This window comes from Ailuropoda melanoleuca, chromosome 4 (genome assembly GCF_002007445.2).
Source record: "Ailuropoda melanoleuca isolate Jingjing chromosome 4, ASM200744v2, whole genome shotgun sequence".
Lineage (NCBI taxonomy): Eukaryota > Metazoa > Chordata > Mammalia > Carnivora > Ursidae > Ailuropoda > Ailuropoda melanoleuca.
The window spans coordinates 91,752,914-91,774,654 of NC_048221.1; the positions used below are offsets into that span (position 1 = coordinate 91,752,914).

The 21,741-nt window shown below is 45.0% G+C and overlaps 1 protein-coding gene across 1 annotated transcript in view; it reads left to right on the forward strand.

Moving 5' to 3' along the window:
* Positions 1–262: 262 nt before the first annotated feature.
* ARHGAP25 (Rho GTPase activating protein 25) overlaps positions 263–21,741 on the forward strand; it is an 84,173-nt gene continuing 62,694 nt past the window's right edge. The window contains exon 1 of the mRNA XM_034659241.1: positions 263–709. Within this exon, the coding sequence (XP_034515132.1) occupies positions 649–709 (61 nt within the window). The 5' untranslated portion in view covers positions 263–648. The remainder of the gene's footprint in view (positions 710–21,741) is intronic.

Sequence of the window (21,741 nt, forward strand, 5' to 3'; positions counted from 1 at the left end):
CTCAGTTGGGAGGAAGGCTTAGAGGTATATGTGGGAGCCTTGGAATTTTGTATTTTTTCTTTTGATCGAAGCTATAGCCTTATATCATAAAAGCACTCATTCTACTTATACAAGCATTTCCAAAAACTGTTTTCTCAAGAAAGAGTGCTTATAATGCATCATCTACACCGGACAGCCACCCACTTCCTCAAATGCAAGGAAGCAGACAGTTAAAAAAAAAAAAAAAAAAGCCGAGAGGCCGCTGTTGTTTATCACGACTTCGCCTCAGTGAGGCCTGAGATTCTTTCGAACAGGAGCCCTGCTTCTCATGACGCAGAGTGAAGTATCAACCGGGATATTTCTGGTAAAACCGAAAGCAAGAAAAAGCAAGGTGCACACTTCAGGAAGTACCAGCCCCCGTGGGACTGTTGGAGGCCTTGGGGGGATTTGGGCACCAACCCCCAGTGACAGACAGATGGATGGACCTTTCTTCTGAAAGAAAGGAGGACACATGCTGGCAAAGCAACCTCAAACCCAAGATTGCTTGTGAAGAAGTCATAAGGGGGAGCACACACACAAAACCTAGAGGGAAAGATCGAAAAAGCGAGAAAGGCGGGAATCGAGACAGACTTGTCGCTTCAGCAGCTACTCACCCGAAGCGGGAGCAAAATGTCCCTGAAGTTGCCAAGAAACTGGGATTTCAACCTGAAAGTGGAGGCTGGGAAAATAGGTATGGCCCATGTCTTTTTGTTGCCCTTGGGGTTCTCATACTTGAGCACCCACCATTTGCATGTTGGTCTGCAGGGAGCTTAATCTACTTAAAAATGGATCTCTCAGCAAATCTGAGTTTGGGGGAAATTTGCATTCAAGTTGATATGTTGGCTCAAAGTTCCCAAACACTGGGAGGGAGTTCTTTTCTGTTGGGAGGTGGTGTTGGAATGGAGCTGGCCGGTGTGTGATGGGCTGACGTTACAATGGGGTACTTCAGATGGGAAAAAAGCCTGAGAGTTTTCCTCTATTTTTCATGAGAGGCTAATTTCTCTCCTGTTTGGACACTTGTTTATATTTTGAGTGGTTTTTCATAGGAGCACAGAGAGTAGAGTCTTTTTGAAGGGCTTGATCTGTGAAGAAAGTCAAGGTGTCCTGTTCGTGAGGCAAAAGGAGCAAAAAGTAAACAGTGAAGACCAGACGGGATTGTAGAGACAGTTGAAGGTGTAATAGGACACCTTTAGTTAAAAGGACAGAATAGAAGGGAATCTTAGTGACGTTGAAAAAGAGGAATGCATTGTAGATTAATTAAGGGACGATGGTATGTTTTCTGAGATATTCTGGCCTTTAATCCATACCTCTTCTTATTAATGATGATTGTGATACATTGATTTTAATCTGCTATATAACTGTCTTCAGGAGTTTCTTTATATGGGTTTCTTCTATTATGAAGTCGATCACGGTAATTAGGGGGAGAGCAGTTGGGCTGAAACTGATTTCCCTGTGTTTTACACTCACACCTGCACAGTGAGCCAACTTCCTTGACATTAGATAAGTGGGGAGGTGTTTTATATGGCTTGGAAAAGTTTTGCTTGGAACCAGGTTTAGACGTGGTCTTCTACCGGTGGTTAATGTGTTCCTAAAATAAGTGGTCCACTGCAGAGCCACGTAACGAAGGGTTAATGATGTAGGTCCGAGAAGAGATTTGAAAAAAAAATCGAGGGTAATCAGAGAAGCTATTAATCTTGGTGTCCAGGGAGGACTTGTGGTCCCTAATCAAGCTAGGAATCATTGCATGCTGAGGTTGGTTCTGAGAATAGGTAGTGTGCATACCTCTTACATAAGCAAGAGATTTTTCTCCTAGTTAGTGTTGATACCAGTGTACTTGACAAATGCTCATTTTATTATATGCCATAAAAATTAGTTTTTAGAAGTAAAACTTCTATGGTTTTGTTCCTTTTTAAGTGTCCTGCTTCTATCTACATGGGGTCATTCTACCCTCTCACCATCTGTGTTTGAACAGGTCTTACTCTCCTGTTTAAAAATAGGCAACATGAGATTAATGATTAATTGATTAAATGGTTAAATGATTTTTTTCCCCAGGGATATAGGAAATGACCACATTAGAGCTCAGGTCTGCATGTTCTCTCAGACCTGGGATTAGCTTGGGTAAATGTCATGATTTTACCAATGTTTATTAAATCATGGTCCTATGGAGAGCCTATGTGACAGTAACCTCGAGTACCTGCTAAAAATGCAGGTTCCTGGGCATTATCCTGAATTGTGAAATCAGACCATCTGGAGGGGGGCTCATGCACTTGCAATTTAACAAGCACCCCTCCCTCCATCGCGTCTGATGAAGAAGGCCTGCTCTAGGGGCAGTGGTCTAGGTTAGTGAACTCGAAGAGCTACCATTCATCCAGCATAGAGCATAGTGTCTAGTCCTGGTGGGCACACAATAAACATTTGTTGACTAAATGAATGATTGACTATAAGCAGATGATATTGTTTAGTATTATTTAATGAAAAAAATAATAATTACATCATGAAATATAAAGAAGCCCTTCTCATTATCCATGTCATTTACAAGTTTGTCACCCCAAGAGATTGGACTGCAGCCAGAATATCTTTCATGAGTGTCATGCTGATGAGAATTCAGATCACAAGCTCAGTTCTCCTAGGAGAGAGAGTCACTGACTCGGCCACAGGACCCCGGTCCCCTCTCCAGCATCCTGTGTCCATGTGCAACTGTAAGAACTGGCTTAGCAGTGTATCAAAGAATCCCACAGCTATTAAGAAGACGTGTGGAATTGGCAGTCATGTCAGGGAAATCAATGACCAGCCTGTGTAGTGAGGAGTAGATCAGGGTTTCTCAACCTGGACACTGTTGATATTTTGGGCTGGATAATTCTTAGTGATGGGGGCTCTCCTGTGCATTAGAGGACATTAGCAGCATCCTTGGCCTCTCCCCATTAGATGACGTTGGCACTCTCCTACTACTACCAGTTACGAGAACCAAAAGTGTCTCCAGACATTTCCAGCCGTCTGGGGAGAGACATCTGCCCGAGTTGAGAACCACTGGAGTAGACGATCATCCCAAAGAGTGGAACCCAAGTATTACCTCACGATTCACTGCTTGGGTCAATTTTCAAGAGACTCTTCGTAAGCTCTAACTTTAGTGGGATGAACAGTAGCGTAGGGTGAATACCAGAGCCAGCACCTTCTTAGGAAATAGCAAGGGTCTGACACGTTACGTGACCGAGGAGGGCATCTCAGCTCTTTCTTTTTGCCAGCCGTGCTTCCAATTTCCCCTAAATCTTGTAAGTGTGGAGCTTGGGCTGGAGTGAAAGTGAAAGTCTGTGAGAGTGGGGGAGGGGATCCCCAGGGCACTTCCATCTCAGAGAGCTGAGGGTGGAGTGTGGGGGGATGGTGTGGGGAGTGCCTGGCAGGGCTGACCAGAGACCACCCGCATGGGCCCGACAGTGCTGGGAGACTGTGACCCGGGTCAGCCTGCATCTGCCTGGTGATCTTAGTGGACCACCCTGGAGGAGAGGGGAATGGAAAGCAAACAGATTTGACTTCAGGCGGAGCCCAGAGCACGCATTTCTTTGATCCTTTATCATCTTCTATTTAGTCCAACAGTGAAAACATGACCACCTTCCACTGCTTTCATTCACTGTCCGTCAAATTTCCTTTTCCACATACTCATCCTTCTCACTGAATCGGAAGCTTCAGAGGGCGGGTTCCCAGGCTCAGCATCTTCTCTTGCACACAATTGGGGGTCTGGCACATTCGGCGCCCAGCGTGCAGAGGGCCTTGACCGTCCCGGGAAAGCCCTCTGGGCCACCCGTATTGCCTTCAGTCTCAGGTCCACCTTATTTTGTCCTCAGTTTCCCTAAGTCCAAACGGGAAGCAGACCTTAGAGAGCATATGGGCTCTGAGACTCATAATGAAAGGAACTGTGGACCTGGTGTTCTAATGTTCCTTTTCCTCTCTGAAATTTAATGTTGAAATCAGGAACAATTGTGAAACAAAATGTCATTATTCTAGTCTCCCAAGTAGTAAAGGGTATAATGACAATGGTGGGGCTTCTTTTCCTTACTTGATTTTTTTTTTCTGTTTGATAAATCATTATTTGTCTGATATAGTTTGTCTAGTTCGGCCCTTTAGAAAATCAGAGTAGAGGGAATGAAAACGTTTGTTCCTTAAGACTGTTGTAACTAGACCCAATTTATAAAACCTAAGGTTTTATGCAACGAAGGTTCTTATTCTTGTTAAAAGAAGTCAGATTTGAAAGTATAGTTTTAGATAAACAGATGCATCAGTAGATCCCCAGATACACAGAGATAGAATTCATGTATAAAGCAGTCGTATGAATCAATAAAAGTGATAAAAAAAATAAACAACATGAATAGGAATTTTACAGAAGAGGAATGATACCACTGTAAACATATGGAAATATGCTTAATTGCAAAATCAAGAAATGTAAGTTAAAAGCACGACAAACTCGTTGTCACCCACCAAATTGGCTAAAATGAAAGTCTGACAACACCAAGTGTCCTTGAGGACACAGAACAAAAGGAACTCTCTCGTACGTGGAAGACACAACCATTTTTGAAAAACAATTCGGCACGGCTCAGTGAGATTGACGATGCATCAGCCCTCCCAAGCCGCCGTTCCTCCGCGGAGATGGTCCCCTGGAGAAGTGGCTGTGCGTGTGAACCCCAAGAGAGGCTCGAGGGTCCTGTAGTAGCGCTGCTCGTAATAACAGGGGACAGGAAGCGAGCCAAATGCCCACCAGCAACAGGTGGAAAAGAAACATTCCATTTTTATTAAATGGAATGCTGCATAAGACCAAAAAAGAAATTACAGTTAACAACTTTAAATGAGATTGAATAGCAAAAACATAAACTTTGGAGGAAAAGGAAAGGCACAGAAGAACAAAATGGGAGTCACGCGCATTAAGGTTAAAAACTCTACCTGTGCGGGGACACACTGTAAGGAAAAGCAAGGAACTGACTAATATAAAATTCAGGGTGATAGTTACTTCCAGAAGGAAAACAAGGGAAATGCATTTGGGAAGCTTCAAAGGTGCTTAACAACAGTGGTAGGTACAGGAGAGTGGATTTTATTATTGTAAGTAAAATGAAGAAAGAAAGGAAAATGTACATAAACCCTCAAAAGTCATAGTAGTTAGCTATGGGTGAAAGGTTTATGGGTGAGATATACCTACACACATGTATGATAGTAATGAATAATAATAATATTTATTTAATAAATATTTAATAATAATAATTATTATAATAATTATTATATTTTGTGCACTCCTTAACCCCCATCACCTATTTCACCCACCGTCCCTCCCTCCCCCTTCTGGTAACCATCAGTTTATTCTCTATAGTTAAGAGTCTGTTTCTTGATTTGTACCTCTTTCTCTCTCTCTTATTTTTTCCCTTTGCTCGTTTGTTTTGTTTCTTAACTTCTACATATGAGTGAAATCATATGGTGTTTGTCTTTCTCTGACTGACTTATTTCACTCAGCATAATACTCTTCAGCTCCATTCATGTTGTTGCAAATGATGAGGTCTCATTCTGTTTTTCGGCTGAATGATATATTCCATTATATATATGTACGCCACTTCTTTATCCATTCATCAATTGATGGTCACTTGGGCTGCTTCCATATCTCGGCTATTGTAAATAATGCTGCTATAAACAGGGCTGCATGTATCCCTTTGAATTCGTGTTCTTGTATTCTTTGGGTAAATACCCAGAAGTGTGACTACTGGATTGTAGAGTCGTTCTATTTTTAACTTTTTGAAGCATCTCCATACTGTTTTCCACAATGGCTGAACCAGTTTGCAATCCCACCAACAGAGCAGTAGGGTCGCCCTTTTCCCACATCCTCGCTAACACCTCTTGTTTCTTGTGTTTTTGATTTTAGCTGTTCTGACAGGTGTGAGGTGATCTCTCATTGTAGTTTCGATTTGCATTTCGCTGATGGTGAGTGATGTTGAGCATCTTTTCCTGTGTTTGTTGGCTGTCTGTATGTCTTCCTCAGAAAATTGTCTGTTCTTGTCCTTTGCCCATTTTTAAATTGGATTATTTGTTTTTTAGGTGTTGAGTTTTATAAATTCTTTATATATTTTGGATACTAACCCTTTTTTAGATATGTCATTTATAAATGTCTTCTCCCATTCTGTAGGTTGCCTTTTAGTTTTGTTGATTGTTTCCTTCACTGTGCAGATTTTTATTTTGATGAAGTTCCAATAGCTTATTTTTGCTTTTGTTTCCCTTGCCTCAAGAGACATATCTAGAAAGAAGTTGCTATGGCCGATATCAAAGAGGTTACTGCCTATGTTCTCTTTTAGGATTTTTATGGTTTCAGGTCTCACATTTAGGTCTTTAATACATTTTGAATTTATTTTGGTGTATGGTGTCAGTTCCATTCCAGTTTCATTCTTTTACATATGGCTGTCCTGTTTTCTAAAACCATCTGTTGAAGAGACTACGTCCCATTGGATATTCTTTCCTGCTTTGTCAAAGATTAATTGGCCATATAATTGCGGGATCATTTCTGGATTTTCTGTTCTGTTCCATTGATCTGTGTGTCTATTTTTGTGCCAGTACCATACTGTTTTGATTACTACCGCTTTGTAATATAACTTGAAGTCTGGAATTGTGATGCCTCTGGCTTTGCTTTTCTTTTTCAAGACTGCTTTGGCTATTCAGGGACTTTTGTGGTTCCAAACAAATTTCAGGATTCTTTGTTCTTGTTCTGTGAAAAATGCTTTTGGTAGTTTGGTAAGGATTGTATTATTATTTTATAAATGTTTTCCAGGCTTCCTGTGATGAACAAGTATTATGTTATTAAAAATATTTAAAACTAGGGGCACCTGGGTGGCTCAGTCGAGTAAATGTCTGCCTTTGGCTCCGGTCATGATCCCAGGTCCTGGGATAGAGCCCCGAGTCATGCTTCCTGCTCAGCAGGGAGTCTGCTTCTCCCTTTCCCTCTGCCTCTGCTTGTGCTTTCTCGCTCACTCACTCTTTCTCAAATAAATAAAATCTTCTAAAACATACCTAAAGCTAAAACAGATTCCAAAGCGCTCGGTCAAGCATGTTGGCATAAACTATTACAGGCAACACCCGTTCTTTGGTGATCTGCAGCCGGCTTCAAAGCCTTCATCTGACTGCATAGGTTGGAACAAGCCAGGACCCACAGCTGGTTATCTGTAGACTTTCTGCACCTTTAGACCCAGGATAGAGGGTTTCCTTGGAAGAACTACATGGTCCCAAAGTCACCAGGCCTCCCTGTTTGAGCATATTTCTCATTTTATATGAACACAAAATGCTGGTTCCCCAGGTTGGGAATCCCAAGACTGCGAAGCTCATGGTGAGCTGGTCTGTTTGGCATTCAGCTTTGGTGAAGGCTTGCTTTCTTTTATTTTTAAATGATTTCATTAATTTATTTGAGAGAGAGAGAGCATGAGCAGGGGGAGGGGCAAGGGAGAGGGACAAGCAGGCTCCCCGCTGAGTGGATAGGTTGACACGGGGCTCGATCCCAGGACCCTGAGATCATGACCTGAGCCGAAGGCAGATGCTTAACAACTGAGCCACCCAGGCGCCCTGGTTTATTCCTTGTTCAAGCAAAAATGCCTGCCCTATGTTGTCATCAACTTACCTATAGGTGTAAATTAAATTCTTTCCACAAGGTGCGCGTCTCCTGCTGCCTGGGCCGAGAGCCTCCTGGCCATTTGGGGAAGAGGGACTGATGCTATTCTAAACAGCAGCAGAGTGAGGGTCAACTTGAGTGGCGATGGGGAGACAAGATCTTGTTTTCTGTTCACTCATTGACCAAGTCCTCCCTGCAGAGTCCAGGCAAGGTTGATTTAGCGTCTGGACTTGTGTTAGATTGGCAACCAAAGTAGGCTAGGATTGGCGGAGGTGAGCTCTGGGGCTTGGTGCGTGTATCTCGGAAAATGGGTCTCGAGTGAGGTACCCCATGGTCCTTGCACGGTACACAGCCAGGTGTCTTCCAGTCACTGTAATACTGCCGTCTCTGGCTCACAATTTATAAAGCATCTGCACAGACTGTCCGGTGGGGAACCATGTGGAGACTCCGCCCGTCCACTTTAGAGCTGGAGTGTGGTCCTTTGGGTAAGAAATGTGCTTTTGGGGGTTTTGGAAAGATCCTGGGAAAGACTGAGAAGCACAAGCTGGTGATGATGACCCTTCCCACACAAGGTGCTTGAAAGGAAAAAAGTATAAGCTCTCGTGAAGCGGCACCGTGGCTGGCTAACTGGCTGCACGAGAAGGAGTGTGTGAAGAGCTGACGTGCAGCCCCAGCTGCGGCCACAGCGGTTACGACCCACTGGCAACGGTGAAAAATGGGGGGCAACACCAGGGGACATCCATGAGGAGGCCCAGGCCAATCGAGGGATTCCTTCCAGGGGATGGTATGTAAATTTTGTAGAGTTCCCAGACAGGAACTGAGATATGGAAGTTACAAAAAGAGAAAATAATTTACATTTCTTGTTTTATGCTTTACTTGTCACCATGTTTCTCCTTGAATTTTTTTTCCCTTTGATCATTTTCTAAAAATCCAAATATCACTTTACACACACACAACACAATTACACCCATAGGTCCGGTAGCCAAATACAAAGACAGTCCTGCTCTCTGCTCCCGCAGGGCTTACAGGCTTGTGGGGCACAGACAAGGAGACAATTATAAGACAAGACAAGACCTTTGATGAGAATAGCCATGAGAGCCCTAGGAGGGGACCCTGGAATTCTGTTCCAGCCACCTGCCCCCATCGCTGTCATTCTTTTCTTTAGGACATAGATGTGTGCTTTCTTTAGTGAGTCCCAGCCTTGTCATCTTTCTCAGGCTGGCTTTCCTGTACTTAGTTTCTGTTTCTTTGGAGAAGAAATTTTGTAATTTTGTAGAGCTCCTCCTGGCGAAGGGATTCAACTCAAAGTCCTTAGGATCTGGCCCTGCTCACCGGCCCACGTGTCCCCTGCATCCCTGCTTCCCCAGGCACACATGCACACTCATACGCCAGGCCTCGGCCGCATCTGGCCTCTCTCAGCTCCCTGCTCTTTCTCATCTGCCTGGAGCCCTCCCTACTCAGGGCTCCCTCTCTACAACCCGATTCGACCTATGCTTTGGTCACAGCGTGGACATCTTGCCCTCTTGGAGACTCTAAGTCTGCGAATCACTGGAAGGAGAGTAAAATAACCCTTTCTCAAGCTGCTTAATTAGAGAGGTTTATACTTTAGAGACTGTGGCCCTCCTATGAGGTGAGCACCGTGAACATTCCTGAACTTCCCCATATGTGTCAACTCCACCAACCTATGGCTTTTGAACCATAGAAATTTGTCATGTTCCAAAATATGCAACACCAGTGCTCTGGGCCTTCTCTGGAGAGAACAAACTCGAATTGCCTGGAAAAATCATGTAAGGGACGAATTGCTCATTGGCTTTTCTCCACAGGAGTGTAGGCGGGTAAGAGGGTGTGCAGTAGAGAGAGGAATTCACGTGCTTAAGAGCCTTTTGCTAATTTGCCGTGAATCCCAGGGCAAGTTGCTTAATTATCAAATAGGATAATAGCACATATGCTGAGAGGAAAAACATATTTCGTGCACATAGCACGTTTAGGTGTTCAGCAAACACCTGTTTCCTTTCTTTATAGATCTCATTTCCAGCTCAGATCAAACTAGACGCTGTACCTGGACTACATGACCTTGGCACCCTCACAGAATGGGCTCACTGAGTTATGCTTCCATATTACATGCTCGGATTTATCTTTACTGCAAGTAATGACTTCATGAAATTTGCCCCTGATTTGTGCAATAAAATGAGAACAAGGAATGGACAATGCCATTGACGCCCATGTGAAGCTCTGTGTGAGAAAACTCACTGAGAATTTGGCGCTTGAAAATACGCTGTCTCCTTGGAGGGACTGGTGCGCTTTCTCCTTTCTGCAAGGTTGTGCAAGTCCCTGTGTTTCTCTTTTTGTCTTGGCTGCCAGGAGGCTCAGAGCTAAAGTGCCGCTTGATCACAACTTTTACCCATTCCCTTCACACATGCATGTTTTCCTTTGTCTTTGATATAAATTTATGTCTTCATTGCAAATGATTTTCTGTTTGAATATGAAAAGCCAATTAAGCCCTTGAGGAAAGGAGCGTAATTACTGGCAACATTTAGCACACAATTCCTCCTCTATGCTGTGGCTAGGTTTCCCCCTTATCGGTGGCAACTGGGCATGATAATTTTTTAAAGAGTGGAGTTCAAAGAATGTCAGTGCTAAGAAGGAGGTTTTTTTAAGTTTATAAATACAAATGCAATTCTACGACTGCTTATATTCTCTCCCTGGAGTTGAATGAAATGATGGTATCCTCAGGACATCGGGGCCAGTCATTTCTCTCATTCATTCATAAAACGTGTATTTGCTGACTTCGATATGATTGGTCCTTTTCAGGGTGCATTATCAATGTTGGGCTCCTCACGCTGATAGCACATGCTCACCCACACCTCCATCTTTCTAAAAAAAGTGTTTTCAATGTTGGTGCCACCACATTTTCTCCGTAAACTGTGAGGTGTCAGTCACCAGGACTGTGACTGACTCAGGTGACAGCTGCTTCACTTCCTTGCTTCCTCCTTATGCTACCCGCCCACCCCCCAAATGTGCACACACAGATCTTAGTTCCAGATGGGGCTGGTGATTCTCTACTGCTGAAACCCTGGCCTGTGGCTTCTGAACCATTCGTGTGCTTCCTTATTGGTTTGGGAATTTCAAAGTGAAAGAGGAAGTGCTACGGTTTAAAGAGTTTAAGGCTATGTAGAATTCTCTTAATATTTTATAAGAACGCTATGAAGATGACAAAAAGAATTTTCTGATAAAGTCCGAACGTGCTATAATAAAAGGAGCCAGCTGTAGATGTGGTACGGTAGTTTGAAAGCTAGCTTTGGAGTCAGACTGCCTAAATTCGATCCCGCCATCACGGATCGCCCACGATGGGACTTTGAGCCTCCGTTTCTTCATCTGTAAAATGGGCACAATCATAGTGCTAAGCAATACGGCTATGGTGAGGATTAAAGGACGTGATCTTTGTAAAACCCTTAGTGTAATAGCAAGCACTGGTGTGTGCTGTATAATATCAGTTGTCACCATCACTGCGTGAGCATTAGGACAATGTCGATACGCTATCAACTCCTTCTAACGGGTCAGCGCTGAAAGCCACAGCCAGCAGTGCTCGGGTTCGGTTTGTTTGGTCCAGTTTAGTTCTTCTATCTTTTCTTTAGACAAATGGTCTCTGTAACATCTGCTGATCCACTTTCCTGTCCAGTGTTGGTCCGTGTCCCACCACAATCGAGCTGGGCTGCTGCTGACAAGCCATCTCTTGTCTCTCCTTTTATCTCCAATCTTGGAATGTGCAGTCCTTCCTTATTTTCAAATAACTTCTTTTTTTTCTGTTTTCTTTCTTCTTGTTTTTTTTTTTTTGAAGATTTTATCTTAGAGAGAGATAGAGTGTGAGAGGGGGAGGGGCAGAGGGAGAGGGAGAGAGAATCTCAAGCCTACTCCAAGCCCAGCATGGAGCCTGACGCAGGACTCAATCCCAAGACCCCGAGATCACGACTTGAGCCAAAATCTAGAGCTGGCTGCTTAACCGACTGAGCCACCCAAGTGCCTCTCTTCTTGCCTTTCTTTCTTTTTCTTTTTTGTCATTTCTTTCCTAAATCAGTAAAGTACCTGAGTTATAACTTTCTGGGAAAGCTTAACAGGGAGCTTGTGGTAAGTTCCCTGCAGAATACGTCAGCTGCAGAAATGTCACTGTCCCCATGCTGTTGTGAGAGGAGAAGTCCCTCAGACTTCCCTTCCTTTGGGGAGGAAAAGAGTGACTCTGGGCTGTGCACGGCCTGGGAGACCCTCCCCCATTACTGAGGAACCACTTCCTCCAGAGCAGCTAACCTCTCCCACTGTCACGTGTACCTCTGGCCGCTGAAGTGAGGTTGAAAGTTGTGTGCCTGGGCCTCACTGGAGTCCGTGTTTAGTGTCGGTGATCACTTACATGTAGGTTACATTAGCAGCCGGCCAGTTTTTCCGGTTTACTGTAAGAATCTTACCCTTGTGGCCTCCCATTCATTTTCAGATCATTATTTTTCGGTCTAATTATGAGGAAACAGCAGGACCTTCAGAATGAGGCTCCCATTTTCCCTTGGCCTCAGTTCTGCTGTTGCAACCCCAGGGTTTTTGTGTGTGTGTTCTTCCCCTCTGATATCCTTCTGCATTGTATTCTGTGTGCTCGGTTATTTAGAACTCGGAAACCCATTTTGCCACTGGGTGAAAAATCTCACCATGAACACCACCCAGCATTATGGGGATAACAGGGACAGAATATAGTTGTCACCTTCTCAGCCAAGGCTCTTTGCGCTGTGTGCTGCCACCAGCTTGCCTCCTCTTCATTCAGCAGTGACCTCCCTGTGAGCCATTCTGAGTTCTCCCACTCAGCTAGTGTGACCAGCTGTCCTGATTTGCCTGGAACTCAGGAGTTCCTGAGTTATGAGACTTTCAGTATGAAAACCAGGAAAGTCGCCCTGCTCCTGGTGTTCAGTCTGAGAAAATAACATATTTTGAGAACATCGTGAGAGGTGCTCTGTTTATCTATAGAATGGAATTTCTGTGAGGTCACAGAGTTTAGGGTAAAATAAAATTATAGGATAATTTCTTTAAATCTTGAATTGTCCTTTTTTTTTTTTTTAAGTGTCCATGGTCAGAAGAAGCCCCTCCAAATTCTCTCTTCAGCCTACCTGCATCTACTATATTAGCTTCCTCTACCTGTTTTTATGAAATTTTTTATTCTTGCTCATACTTTCTCTGGAAGGATTGGGAGCCTCACCTGTCAGCCATGTCACAGGATACTTCCTTCCAGAATCAGCCCCCAAATCTCTGTCCTGTGGAATCTCTATATCTGCCCCCTAGGTTTGCCATTCTACTTTCTGGATTTTCTTTTTGACTCTACTCCTCCCACCCCCAGCACCATGGCCACCACCCTTCTTCTCCTGGAAGCCTTCCTGAACTGCCCAAATGGATTAGTCCCTCCTGTTCTGTGAAATTGCACCACTTTGCTCATTTTCCTTCTATTCTGGTTGAGACATATTTATTGGACACCTACTATGTGCTGGGCACTTTACTGGACTCGGGATGTAAGAAGATGAAAAAGACTAAGGTCTTGACCTCAAGTAGCTCACAGTCTCAATGGGGAGACACTCAGAGGGAAGCAGGGCTCTCCCACTAAAGAATCAGAAGTTCCTAAGTGAAGTAACTGCGATCGTGAAATTTATTTTTTAAAGATTTTGTTTATTTCTTTGAGAGCTAGAGAGAGAGAGAGAGAGAGTATGAGCAGGGGGAGGAGGAGCAGCAGGCAGAGGGAGAAGCAAACTCCCCGCTGAGCAGGGAGCCTGATGTGGAACTCGATTCCAGGACCCTGGGTTCATGACCTGAGTCAAAGGCAGACTCTTAAACCTACTGAGCCACTCAGGCGCCCGCGATTTTGAAATTTAAAAAGTTTGTGTAACTAAAACTTCCTTGCCCCACTCGATCCACAGCCCTTAAATATCTACAAGGGGCAAGTTTTCACTTGGTAATTCAAGTTACTGTCTTCCAAGAAGAGAGAAATCAAATTTCCGATCCCAGGCTGCTATTCTGACTGATCGCCAGTAGAGGGCGCCCGCAGACAGTGTAGTTGCATTTCTTTTTTTTTTTTTAATTATAATAATTTTTTATTATGTATGTTAGTCACCATACAGTACATCCTTAGTTTTTGATGTAGTGTTCCATGATTCATTATTTGCGTATAACACCCAGTGCACCATGCAATATATGCCCTACTTAATACCCATCACCGGCCTAGCCCAATCCCCCACCCCCCTCCCCTCTGAAGCCCTCAGTTTGTAGTCGCATTTCTACCCGCACACTTGGTTTCTATTGTTTCTCTCCAGAAAGCCCTGGATTTTAACCGGTCTCTGAGCAGCACAGTGTTGTCTTTATATCGTATCCTTCTGGGGCCTGAAATACCCAGCATTATAATGAAAGCAAATGATATTTTAGCCCCTTTCGTGTCTTCACAGATAAAAAGTGAGGTTCCAGTTAAAAAGTGTTTCTTGAAAGAGAAAAAAACCCCACAAATCAATTCGAGTTAACTAAGAAGCCAGACCTGAGTGTAGTGGGGGGGAGCGGGGGGGTTAAGAACACAGAGTCAAATAAACCCGGATTAAACGTCCAGCTCAGTCTTGGGTCACCTGTTTGACTTTGGGCAAGTAGCTTTAATCTCACTGTGCCTCAGTTTTTTCATCTGAAAAATGGGTGCGGTAGTTCTGCTCACTTACAGACCTGTTATAAGAATCAAATAATGTGTGTACACATCACTTGGCAATGAACTGTGTTTTTATTATTAGTTGTGTCTCTCCTTTGACGGCCTCATCTCCAATAATACTTTCTCCACCCAGCTCAGCCGCTCCTAGTCATAAGTAAACTGTGTCATCCCCTACAACTGTACCATCCCTGAGAGCCCACTTTCAGGCTTCCTGTGCGGTGGTGCCCAGTTCACCCTTCAGTAATTCTCTGGCCTCAATGAGCTACCATTCCATTCGTTCTACCACTTTTTCACTATTAATCACCCATGTTGACCTCCTTACCATAGATTCCTCGTTCTGGCGAGCTAGCACTGCTAAGCAGATGCCCTTGAGCTCCCCCGCCTCCCTCCCACGGTCATCACCACGTCCCAGTCCCCACTGTCATCACCACGTCCCCAACGACCCCCCTTCTGGGTGCCTGTACCTAGGCAGCATGTCTTGCTGAGTCTACTGAGATCGTCTGCTAACCAGCCTTCCTGCCTCAACTCTTGTCCTGTATCTTCTCTTCTCTGCATGGCGGCCAGACTCAGTATCTTCCCAGAGAAATCAGGTTATGTCATGTCTTCTAGGAAACCTTCCGTATCCATAGAATGAACTTTAATCAGATCCTGCCTGTGGGATCTGAACCCCGCCCCTCTATCCCCACCCATCTGCCACTCCTGGGCTCTTCTCACGCTGCCTTTCAGCCAAGCCCACCTTCCAGTTCCTTCAACACAGATGCTCGAGGTTATTGCAAGGCCTGTCGGCTGCTCTCTTGGAAACATGCTTCCCTGGGTCTCACCATGGCCTTTCCTCTACCCCATTCAGTTTCAGTTCAAATATCGGCTCTCCAAAGAGCTCTTTCCTGACCACAGTATCTAATATGGCCCCCTGCTCCAGCCTGTCTTTTTCCTAATATCTGATTTTATTTTCTTCATAATACTTTTTATACCTGAAATGATATTTACTTGTTTGTGTGTCTGTGGCCTCCAACCCCCACTAGACCATAAGCTTCCTGAAGGCAGAGCTTCATCTGTTTTGCTCCCTTTGACATTACTGCTGCCGACAACAGTGCCTGACATACATACAGCTGCTGCCAAAGGGATTTTTTGTGGGCTAGCTGGGGACTGGCTGGTGGCCCGCTGGCTTCCTTCCATCCCAGTGAATTGAAGAAAGTCAAAATAAGACCAATGCATGTTCTTTGCTTCCCTCGTGGTTGTTGAACAGCAGTTTGGTCCCGAGGGGGCAGTTCTGACTTTCTTGTGGAGAAAGAGGTAGGACTTTTGGTTTCTGCAGCTAACTGGGACAGCATTCCCCTATTCTCGAGAGAGATCACAGGGCTCAGACTGCCGAGGAGGGTCACAAGGGTTACTTCTTGCCTCTATAATCAATCTTCTTGATGACTGGGACTAAAGTGTGGCCAACGAACTCCTTCCCCTCAGACTCAGGGGGCTGGGGAGCCATGTTCACCAGCCTGCCTCCTTCCTCTTCTCTTTAACTGGACACTGGTTCTCCTCGTTAGCATCCAGGGAGCTCCTCACTCAGGGGCAAGGCAGCTTTACTCAGGAAATGCAAATATTAAAGTTGTGTATCTGTGTTGTCATACAGTCGGTTAGTGCAGTGGCTGGCTGAGGTAAGGAGCAAGGATGAGCAAGGGAGGGGGAAAGGAAGGAAGACCGAGGGTAGGAGAGACGTCCTAGTCTCCTGTACCACGCCCAGCTAGCCCTTCTCTGGCTCCTTCCAAGGAGCAGAATCATCAGCCCAGAGGTCTTCCATTCTACCCATCTCTCTCCACGCACCCCCTGCTCCACCCTCCCTGCTCTACAAGTGGCCAAGGTCCCCTCCTGAGGGCTGGCCGTGTGGACACGTGACCTGTGCTGGTGCACACGGCCCTATGCTCACAGAGTCCTGAGGGTGCTTTAGTGCTTTGCTCTTGCCATCTTGAAAGTCAGTAATTTTTTTTAAAGATGTATTTATTTATTTGAGAGAGAGAGAGACTGAGATGGGGAAGGGGGCAGAGGGAGAAGGAGAGAGAGAATCCCCAAGCAGACTCCCGCTGAGCATGGAGCCTGACACGGGGCTCGATCTCATGACCCTGAGATTGTGACCTGAGCCAAAATCAAGAGTTAAATGCTTAACCGACTGGGCCCCCCCAGGCAGCCCAAAAGTCAGTCATTTTTGAACAAAGGGCCACACATTTTCATTCTGCACTGGGCCCTGCAAATTATGTAGTTACGTCCTTCCACTTTGCAATCTGGAAACTGGGCCATCTCTGAGCCCACCCTTGACCTCAGGACCTCTTGCTCCTCCAAGTCGTGCCCATCAGTCTGCTGGTTCTACCTCCTGCCTGTATTGCAAATCTGCCCACTTGTATTCTCTCCGTTTCAGGCCCAGATGACACTGCAAGCCTCCTAAGCATTGCCCAGCTTCTGGTTTTCACATCTTTAACTCCTTCCCCGTGAGCTCCCTAGTGCCTGCATGTGTCCCTAGTTCCAGTGATCACAGCAATCGCCCCACAGCTCATGGAAGCCACGTGCAGGGGGCACCCAGCTCAGGAATGGAGGCCCCCCCTACATGTCCTCTAAATCACGGCTCTGCAGGCGTGGCTGCTGGTCGCAATTGCCCGGGGAGGTCTTAAAACATTTTGCTGCCTAGGTTGCCCTCCAGAGATACTGATTTAAGTGGCAGAGGTGTGGTCTAGGTATTTGGACTATTTATTTTAAGCTCCTAAGGGACTAGCTACACAGCAAAGATTGGGATCTATGGCCACGAGTGCTTCCAAAGGGCAGGACCAGCGGATGCTTCACCTGCTGAAAGTGTGCACGGCCTGTTTAGTGTCCCAGGAGGATGTGCTTTTGCAGTACCATTGCAGACTCAGAAACCGTAGGCCGCTTCTCTTTCCATGACTTTCACCTGTACACAGTGTTGCTTCTATCCCGAAAGGGATTAAGGAATGCTTGTCCTCAGTCAGAGCCCAGAGAGGGTGTGGGACTCGCTCATACCCACCTGGGTGAGTTGGGGTGCTGGCCTCATCCCAGCCAGTCTTCCCACTCCCACCTCGGGCCTCACCGCTGCTCTGCCAGGGACCCTGGACAGAAACCAGAGGGAATGGGGAAAGCCCGGAGAACTGAGATATGAGCCCAGGGAGCCAGTGCTAAGGGGGAGGATACACAGCATGAATAAATATGGCTGAAGAGTCATATGGGCATTTGACACATTCTAGAAGACAGTACGAGGCCTCAGATCCTTCAATGAGCATAGATTTACCCCTGACATTCTCCCTTTCTGTTTCAAATGACTTCAGAGTGGCTTATGGTTATACATTTAATACCCAGCTAATGTCTTTCTCAGGCTTGTATTTGGTGCCCTTCCCTTTATGTCCTGGATTGGCTTCAGTAAGCTCACAACCTTCCCAAAGTTGCAAAAAAAGAAAAAAAAAATTATGTGTACATGCAGATTTTCAAAGGGATCTGCACTCTTATAAAGGCTAAAACCACTGCTTTATGTTTCCAAGCACAGCAAAGCATCTCAGTAAGGAACTCTGCGATCATCAGCTATAATGTGGTGGGCAGATGACTCCCATCCTCGGCTGGCCCCTCCTGCCCAAGAGTCTTTTCTGGGTGTTGCATGTAGAGAGATGTGGAGAAACAGATAAGGCTGACTGGGAAAACATCACATGGGTTCCCCAGTCCACAGCCTCCTCCTGACCCAGGCTTCCAGGCCTGGGGCAATAGGAGGGTGACAACTGGGAAATTTCTAGAATTACAGGTCCTGGCCGGCCACAGAGCCACATCCCGCCTGTTTCGAAGCTAACGGTGGCCACCAGAGGGCAGCACGCACCGCCAGGGCCGGGATGGCTCCGCGGGCGCCGGCAGACCCCCGCAGCGGCCGCTGCTAAACCGAGCGGGTTCCTGGCGGCCATTTCTTCGTTCGCTTCGAAATAACGTGACCCTGTGGAGCTGATGATTGACTTTCAGACCCCGCGTATTGTGTTGGAGCAGGGATTTACTGTACTTTCTGATATCTCACTTGGTCCCTCTGTCATAAGGGGTAGGTGGCAAAGTGACCCCCCACAACCAGACAGCTCTAAGGTGTAACTTGGAACAGCCATAAATATGCAGAATTTACTAGGGCGCAAGCAATCAGCGATGCAAACTGGGAAACATCCGTTCTGTGGCAGTTTAAAAATTGCAAACTAGTCTTCAAGACAGGACAGAAAAAAAAACAAGAAAAATTATGAATTCCATTTGAAGGCGAGACCTGCCATTTCCGCTTCCAAGTGACCAGAGGCCCCCAGTCATTTATTTAACTGAAGGCTTCTGGAGGCTAGGTGGCATTATTATCACTTTCCTGATAAATATAATAGGCCTCCCTGGGACTGTTTCCCAGCTCCCCTCTCTCTGAGCACTTCCAAAACAATCTCCATGGGTGGCACAGCCTTGGCCTTTGTAACCCTGCCCCTTGGACAGAACTGACAGGAACAGGATGAACAGCTGACTGAAGCTGTGTCTGTTTGGTTTTTTCTCAGTCTGAGGCTCATAGAGAATGGGCATTTAGAACTGAGCCTTGCAAATCACAGGGCGCTAAGAGGGAAGCCTGTGAGCTCTATGAAGAGCTCAAAACTCATAAGATCTACCTTGATTTCTACTCATCCTGAGCCATGATTTTTTTCCCTGAAATTTCCTTAAGCTTTTGTTTCAAAATAAGGTTATCCTTAAAAAATTATATATATGTGCACACACACGCTTTATTTATAGATGCGCATGCGTATCTATATTTATATCCACCTCAGCACTATTGCCATTTTGGGCCAGACAACTCTTTGTTGTGGGGGCTGTCCCGTGTATGGCATGTAACAGCATCCCTGGCCAATATCCACTTGATGTTAGTAGTACCCCTCCTCATTGTGACAAAAATATCTCTAGACATTGCCAAATATCCCCTGGGGGGTAAAACTGTCCCCACTTGAAAACCACTGATGGATTGATCTATCTATGTATCTCTCTATCTAACTTAAACGAGTTTGATTCAGAATCTGTTTCTTACAGCCGAAAAATTGTGGACTAAGACACTGAGGAAACATGGGAGAAGTTCTGTGAACTGCCCAAATCTGAACACAGCAAGTTAGCAGCAGAACCAGGACTGGATATTAGGTCTCCTGAACATTACCCAGTGGACTACCTACTGCTTTCCACAAGAGAACTTCCTTGCAGGGTCTCTAACCCCACCGACTTACCTACCCTCGTGCCTTCCCTTCGCTAAACCCCCAGTACCACCGGAGTGAAGAGATTATGTATATGGAAGGAAACACCCCTGGCTTATTTCCTTATTTGTTTGGGACGCCAAAATGAAGAATCTGGATGAAGGTCATGTTCAAACTGCCTTCACAGAAGGGTGGGCTTGTTGCTGGGGATGCCATGTCATGACCTTCCCTAGTGCCCATGACAGAGATAAACTCAGTGAAGGGCACTACCGCCAACGCTGGGAACCTGATCCCTTACCATCCCGAGAGATTTAGCTTGACGTGTTAATCTTCCCTACATTCCCATGTTTTCTGAGGCCACTCACCTCACCTAAGCCACTGTGAATGGTAGAAATAACTGGTTTTTTCCATTCAGAACTCACATTAGCTATGGAAACTTTTGAAGGTCAGAAGGAGGTGAGAATGCCAAATAGTTCTGTGTAACAAGCATGCAACAAATTTTTTTTAAATGATTTTTTATTGTATTATGTTAGTCACCATACAGTACATCCCCGGATTCCGATGTAAAGTTCGATGCTTCATTAGTGCGTATAACACCCAGTGCACCACGCAATATGTGCCCTCCTTACTACCCATCACCAGTCTATCCCATTCCCCCACCCCCCTCCCCTCTGAAGTCCTCAGTTTGTTTCTCATAGTCCATAGTCTCTCATGTTTCATTCCCCCTTCTGATTACCCCCCTTTCTTTATCCCTTTCCTCCCCTACCGATCATCCTAGTTCTTATGTTCCATAGATGAGGGAAATCATATAATAATTCTTTCTCTGCTTGACTTATTTCACTTAGCATTATCTCCTCCAGTGCCGTCCACGTTAAGCTTGCAACAAATTTGAGCAGATGAAAAGGATTATTTTGAAATTGACATCTAGTAAAATTTATTCATTGTGGTCTGCGATTATACGAGCTTTGGCAAATGCCTGGAGTCCTGTGACAACCACCGTAATCAGGATAAAAAGAGTTCCATCATTGAAAAGGATGTCCTCCTACTCTCTCTTCTTAATCAACTCTTCTTCACCAACCCTAAGCCCTGGGCAACCACTCATCTGTTCTCTGTCCCTATAGTTTTGCTTTTTCCAAAATGTCTTATAAATAGAATCATGCAGTATGGAGACTTTGGAGTCAGAGTTCTTTTACTCAGCAGAATGCATAAGATTCATTCGTGTTACTGCTTGTCTCAACAGTTTTGTTTTTATTGCTGAGTAGTATTCCATTGCATGGATGTGGCCATTTGTCAGGTGAAAGACATTAGAGTTGCTCCTAGTTTTTGGAGATGATAAACAAGCTGTTTTAAATGTGTGCCTATGGGTTTTGCTATGAACAAAAGCTCTCATATCTCTTGGGTAAACTTCAAGTAGTGGGACTGCTGGGGCATATGATAAATGTATGTTTAACTCTGTAAGAAACTGCCAAATTTTTTTCTGAAGCAGCTGAACCATTTTGTGCTCCCATCAGCCATGAATGAAGATTCTAGCTGTTTCTCATCCTTATCAGTCCCTGATATTGTTCGTTTGTTTTAAAATTTTATTTTTTACAGGTACTCTTGTATGTCTGTAGTGGCATCTCGCTGTGGTTTTGCTTTATGCTTATCTAGTGACTAAGGACGTTTAGCATCTTTTTACTTGGTAAAGTGTCTGCCCAAATATTTTGCCCACTTTAAGAATCAGTTTGTTTGCTTTCTAACTGTTGAGTTTTGAGAGTTCTTTGTATCTTCTTGATACAACTCCTTGGTCAGGTTTGTGATTTGCAAATGTTTTCTCCCAATCTGTGGCTTGATTTTCATTCTTTTAGTGCCTTTCACAGAGAAAAAGGTTTTAATTTTGAGAAGTCCAATGTCAAATTGTTCTTCTCTAGATAGTGTTTTTGATGTCAAGAGTTGTTTTTGATGATCTCAACCCAGAATATTCTGTGGATGTCAAATATGTTTCATAAATATTATGGACTGTTTGAGTTTCTCATTTGGCTCCTGCCTGCAAAGGTCCGCAAAGTTTTCTTTCATTTTTCTTCTCCAGCACTGCCCACGTGAACACACCCACACACTTAAGCATTGCAAACACAGATTTCCTGTGTCACTCAGAACCCTCAGCCCACCCTTTCCAGGCTTCCTCCCAAAGATCA